We start from the raw sequence: 6,000 nt of genomic DNA, 5'->3' as shown, positions 1-6,000 counted from the left end.
CCTCCCTGGGAAAGTCTATTCAGGGGTGCTGGAGAGGAGGGTCCGTCGGATTGTCGAACCTTGGATTCAGGAGGAGCAATGTGGTTTTCGTCCTGGCCGTGGAACTGTGGACCAGCTCTATACCCTCGGCAGGGTTCTGGAGGGTGCATGGGAGTTCGCCCAACCAGTCTACACATGTTTTGTGGATTTGGAAAAGGCGTTCGACCGTGTCCCTCGGGGGCTCATGTGGGGGGAGCTCCGGGAGTACGGGGTACCGGACTCCCTGATCGGGGCTGTTCGGTCCCTGTACGACCGGTGCCAGAGTTTGGTCCGCATTGCCGGTAGTAAGTCGAACTTGTTCCCGGTGAGGGTTGGACTCCACCAGGGCTGCCTTTTGTCACTGATTCTGTTCATAACTTATATGGACAGAATTTCTAGGCGCAGCCAGGGCGTTGAGGGGGTCCGTTTTGGGGACCTCAGGATCGGGTCGCTGCTTTTTGCGGATGATGTGGTCCTGTTGGCTTCATCGGGCCGTGACCTCCAGCTCTCACTGGAGCGGTTCGCAACCGAATGCGAAGCGGCTGGGATGGGAATCAGCACCTCCAAATCTGAGGCCATGGTTATTGACCGGAAAAAGGTGGAGTGCAATCTCCGGGTCGGGGAGGAGATCTTGTCCCAAGCGGAGGGGCTCAGAGTAGAACCGCTGCTCCTCCGCGTCGAGAGGGGCCAGTTGAGGTGGCTCGGGCATCTGATAAGGATGCCTCCTGGACGCCTCCCTGGTGAGGTGTTCTGGGCACGCCCCACTGGGAAGAGGCCCCGGGGAAGACCCAGGACACGCTGGAGGGACTATGTCTCTCGGCTGGCCTGGGAACGCCTCGGGGTCCCCCAGGAAGAGCTGGTGGAAGTGGCCGGGGAGAGTCTGGGCCTCCCTGCTTAGGTTGCTGCCCCCGCGACCCGACCCCTGGACAAGCGGAAGATGATGGATGGATGGTTATTAACCAGTTATTTGAGATGGAAGGTTGGTGTTGGTGTGACAACAAGTAGCTCAACATTTCTGATGAAGGACTACAAACCAACCTTAATGCGGCATGGTGTACAACACAACAAACGTTGCGGCCATTTTGTGCAAAGAAATATAGCTTTTTGTCATGACCAGATAATCTGATTTACAATGACATACTATATGCTAACATTAAAAGCCATCTTTGTAATCATGTAATTTGGCCATTGCCATGGTTCATGACAATGAATTGCCGTGTGAATCAAGCAAAAATGTATGTATTTTTCCTTTTAGTTATAGCAATTGTGTAAAGCATTATAAAAGTACTTTTTTTTTTATAATGCCAACTGCTTTGCCTGTTTCCCCTATGTGTGACTATGTATCTGTACTGTTGGACATGACTGTGGATACATCAAAGTTGTCATCCGTTTTTCAGGGGTGTGTGTGTGTGTGCAGTGTGTGTTGACTATGTTAACACTAAGTGATTATGATCACAGTTACATATTCAACATTGCACCAGTGATAAAGGAAAATATACCTAAATTGTGTGTAATGATGGTGCCAACATCCGTATGTGTGTTGGTGTCTATTGGGTTGAGTTGGGGGAGGTTTACTGTCGATGGAGACTTGGTACTGACTTGGGATAGTCTTCCTCTCTTGTGCTGGAAAGTTTCAAAATGAGGGTGAACGTAATTATTTTTGTAAGCCTTTGTCACTCTGTAAAGGTTTACTGAAGCACAAAATAACTTAGTATTATGTTTTTTAGACAAAATATTATTTATAACACAACGGAAAAAGTATCTCTTCATGGATTTTCCACTTCAGTGTGGTATTGATCTGAAATAAGCAGGGAACTTGATGCAGTGAAACAAAGATCTACATGGCATAGGACAGACATTCAGGTTTATTTGGGTAGAGCAAATTCGGTAATACAAACTTTCATGAAAAAAGGTACTACATGAACATTTGTCTTATCAATATCTTAGTTCATATATTTATATGTATGTACATTTTCCCTTGTATAGACATGCTACAAGAGTTTGACATTGGAGTAAAGAACATTAAAAAAATAAAGGGAGTGGTCTACAAGTACAGAGAAAGATTAGTACAAGGAAATCACTCTCCTTCAATAAACGGCATATCACAGTCATGACTCAAGATAGGAACTGCAAATCCTGGCACATCTCTATTTAAACTATAAAAACGTATGACATGGAAGATGAAATGACTGGTTCAGTCTGGCTCTGTTCTGGACGATGCTTCCCACACAGGTAGGAATGACCACTGACATTGAGAACATTTAATATTCTTCCTAGTCCCTTAACTGATATTACATTGCATCTGTCAACACAGACCACACCAATCTCAGTACTATCATGGGTAGCTGGCATTAAATACAGTGTACTAATCTTTTCTATGTGTATGGAAAAAAATGAAACACCAAGGGTATTTAAAATGGTTGTGACCCAAAATGATAAGTGCTGTGGCACTGGTTCATTGTCCATATTCACTCGCCATACGTTGTTATAATCAACCACAAGACCTCAACTGTCCCTTTATAATAATATATTGGTTGGCTTTTCTTTTTGACACGCAGAAGCAGATCAGTCTGAAATCTGTGTTTCCATTGACAACTGATCAGCAGTAACAGTTGCACCAAACTGGACACTGATGCATGTTAGAGCTCTACAGACACTGAACACCACTACAAACAAAACAAATAAATAGTGCACACTCGACTTGAAATAAAGGTGAGATCAATAAAAAACAGTAAACTAAGATGTTGTGGAGTAGAACAATGGAAACCCCCAAGAGCTAGGGAGATTTCCTAGATTCTCCATTCCAAAGGCGTGTCCATGTGGAGAGAGAATTGTGTTGAGGCAAAGAGTCTGACTATATTTCACTCTCAAAAAAACCCAAACAAGTCCAAGTTTTGTATACTTTCACCCCAGTCCACTGTGGTTGGGTTTACACACGCAAAATCTCTAGGCAGTTGTTGTAGCAGATGGCAATCCAGTCAGGCTGGGTAGAAGCCCACTGGACGTTGTTGATTTCCCCCTCAGCAGTATAGGCCAGGATGGGATCCTCGATGGCCCTAGGCATCTGCTGGATGTCCCAGATCAGTGCCTGGTGGTCATCCGCTAAAACAGGAAAAAACAGGAGCCATTAGGGCATTCAACTGAAGGTTAGAAGAGAGGCACTTTAGGATCCAGAGTTGATTTTTTTTATGCAGCAGTGTTGGTGTAACAGGGGGGAGGTCAGGAGTCAGTCCTTCCAATCTTTCCCCTCACTGGTCCTCGATCCCTGGACCTCTGACTCGCAAGTGCGACTCCTTACCAGCTATGCTGAAGAGAAGCTAGCTATTCGCTGGCGATGGTGGCCTGTAAACATACATAGAGGAGAGGGTTTACCAGCCACATGGGCTACACCTGTGCAGCCTTACCTGCAGTGCAGATGTGGCAGGAGGAGTGAGGGGCCCAGGCGATGCCGTTGACGCACGCCCGGTGGTTGTTGAGACGGGCTACAGGTGTGCACGGAACGCGTACGTCCAGGATAACCACCTGACAGACACAGAGGCAGAAAAAAAAAAAAAACATTATCACACAGGAAAAGACAACGAAAATATTAAAAAGACTGAATACTATACTGGGAAAATCACACAATACCAGAGGTGACAAGAAAAGCAATAGTGCTAAACATGCAGACCTCCATGCCATCCATCGCCATGGTAGCCAGGTAGTTGGGGTCCTGTTTATTCCAGCACAGACGTAGCAGTGGGTGGTGTTGGGGGTCTTCATAGATGATGGTGCTGTGTTCCAGATGACGAAGATCAAACATGCGCACAGAGCCATCAGCACCCACTGACGCAAACATGTCCCTCCCACCGCCGGCACGACTAAAAGCAATATCATACACCTGCAGATAGAGAGGAACCTCATCAGCACAACGTTTAATAGATATTTACATTTAGCAGACGCTCTTATCCAGAGCGACTTACAGTAAGTACAGGGACATTCCCCCTGAGGCAAGTAGGGTGAAGTGCCTTGCCCAAGGACACAACGTCATTTTAGCACGGCCGGGAATCGAACTGGCAACCTTCAGATTACTAGCCCGATTCCCTAACCGCTCAGCCACCTGACTCCCTAATAGGACTACAAATACAAAAACCTACAGCTACACAGATGTCCACAACCATGCAATTCCTTCAGTGAGATGCATTGGAAATCTTTTTTCCAATGACAAATTTAACAAACTCAGCACACAAAACAGGAACTTTGTTTCTTCACACAAACACCCCACACACCTCTTTGTCGTGAGCGATGAGCTGGGTTTTAACGTGACCAGACACCAGGTTGACACGACCTAACACCTGGCCAGTCTCCAAGCCCCAGATAGTGCAAGTTGTGTCAATACTGGAGGTGCCTGTGAAATAAACACACAACACAAAACACAAAACTTGTTTGTGTGGCCAGCCAGGTATTGGGTACCGTCCAAACATGTACAAGTCGACCCAAAGGTCGTAAAATCAAACATTGTTTCAAACTGGACCAAAAGCTGCAGTCTCTTACCAAGTAGATTCGGATCCACTTCGTTCCAGTCAAAAGAGGTGAGTGGGGCGCAGAAATCTGAGTTTTTATTGTTGTTCAGCAAGCATTCCAGGCGTGTCTCTGTGTCACTGACCTAAGAAGAAAGATCAAACAAGCTTGCAATTATAATGTATTGAACCCCCTTGTGATGATTTTGCTTTAAAACTTTACTCTGATTATGTGATCTTGTCTGGATCCAAGACTAACCCTCCAGATACGCAGGTAGTCGCCACTGGTGGCAAGCAGGTCTGGGTATACGCCTTTGGTGTCGGGAATCCACATAATCTTGGTGGTTGGGTAGGGGTGGTCAAAAGTATTTCTGCAGATGAACTCTGAACTCTCCTCTTCCAGGCCCACTAGCTGCACCTGAGGAAGGCAAAACGGCTAAATTTTAGACAGTAAAATAATTGATCGTGCTCTAATTTAACTGACCACGTAGGGATTCTGGATAGTCCTTCAGAGGTGCCGTCTTGATGGATCTTGCATGAGCTACTTGCTTTGCTCACCTTGTTGTTATATTCTTCAACGAAACTTCCAAGAGCCAGGCGAAATCGTTTGTCCGGTCGGACGCTCCAGTTCATTGCGTAAACCGTCCATGGCGCCTCGTATTTGTAGATCTCTTTTCGCTTGCCGTGGAGCGACATGGCAGCTTGGGTTTTAAATTGCTGAAGTGCCCGGGAATAAATATTTATAAATAGTAATTACTGTTATCCGAAAACGGCAACACGGTCTCAAGGCCTGCAATCAACGTACGACAATGCCTAAGACAATGCCACTAATACTTCCTTTCCTAATAGAGATCTGTGCAGATCAAACAACAAAAGCTGTAATTGCTAACGAATGCTAGCTACTGTGTTAGTTCTTGTAGTGGTAGCAGCTAGCCTTCTCGCTAGCGTCGCCACTACTTGGTCTGTCAAACAAAGAAACAACGTAGCATGTTAGCTAGCTCCAGTCCAAAACCAATATTTGCCGACCAATACGGGTTAAATTGCTTATACGGATTAAGTTTACGATACAAACTAAATATTTCTTAGGTCCACCCGGCTTGACACTTTTTAACTGATCCCAGCACAAGCTCACGCACTAGTGTCCTATTCTGCAAATTACCTACACTAGCTGTACTGGTACTGGAGCGCTGCAGCTACAGTGTGAAGTACGCAAGCAGTCTCCTCCTCCCGAAGAAAATGTCGGTGGACAGGCAACTCCCCAAATAGTTGCAGAATAATACTGAGAATAACTTTGTTCATTTAATTATTTAAGTATCACATAACACATTTTACTTACAGCGAGACAGAGATTGGGTTTCGGATATGCAATGACCGCGTAGCTTTGAGCAAGCCAGCTAGTTTAAGCTTGTTGTGTTGTGAGGGAAGGGGGAGGAGTGTGCAGGGCAGAAGCTGTCTTTATGAAACCAGGCTAGAAAGTTCAGGAGAC

At 45.7% G+C, this 6,000-nt stretch overlaps 1 protein-coding gene across 1 annotated transcript; it reads right to left on the bottom strand.

Annotated features, from left to right (window-relative positions):
* Positions 1-1,864: 1,864 nt before the first annotated feature.
* On the bottom strand, positions 1,865-5,987 carry dcaf7 (ddb1 and cul4 associated factor 7). The gene is made up of 8 exons (XM_062486451.1): positions 5,851-5,987; positions 5,073-5,231; positions 4,774-4,932; positions 4,549-4,660; positions 4,284-4,402; positions 3,686-3,895; positions 3,423-3,540; positions 1,865-3,120 (listed from the first exon to the last, which is right to left on the bottom strand). The coding sequence occupies exons 2-8, from the start codon at positions 5,208-5,210 to the stop codon at positions 2,948-2,950; spliced, it is 1,029 nt and encodes a 342-aa protein (XP_062342435.1). The 5' UTR covers positions 5,211-5,231; positions 5,851-5,987; the 3' UTR covers positions 1,865-2,947.
* Positions 5,988-6,000: the final 13 nt, after the last annotated feature.

Source organism: Osmerus eperlanus, chromosome 2, assembly GCF_963692335.1.
Source record: "Osmerus eperlanus chromosome 2, fOsmEpe2.1, whole genome shotgun sequence".
Lineage (NCBI taxonomy): Eukaryota > Metazoa > Chordata > Actinopteri > Osmeriformes > Osmeridae > Osmerus > Osmerus eperlanus.
Note: the sequence above shows the minus strand (reverse complement) of the source record. Positions and strands in the feature narration are given on the sequence as shown.

Excerpts from the sequence above, each read along its gene's own strand:
- dcaf7 (XM_062486451.1), bottom strand. The coding sequence starts at position 5,210 with ATGTCGCTCCACGGCAAGCGAAAAGAGATCTACAAATACGAGGCGCCA. Across the intron at positions 4,933-5,072 it reads TTGAAGAATATAACAACAAG|GTGCAGCTAGTGGGCCTGGA; the intron begins GTGAGCAAAGCA and ends TGCCTTCCTCAG. Across the intron at positions 3,896-4,283 it reads TCATCGCTCACGACAAAGAG|GTGTATGATATTGCTTTTAG; the intron begins GTGTGTGGGGTG and ends CTCTATCTGCAG.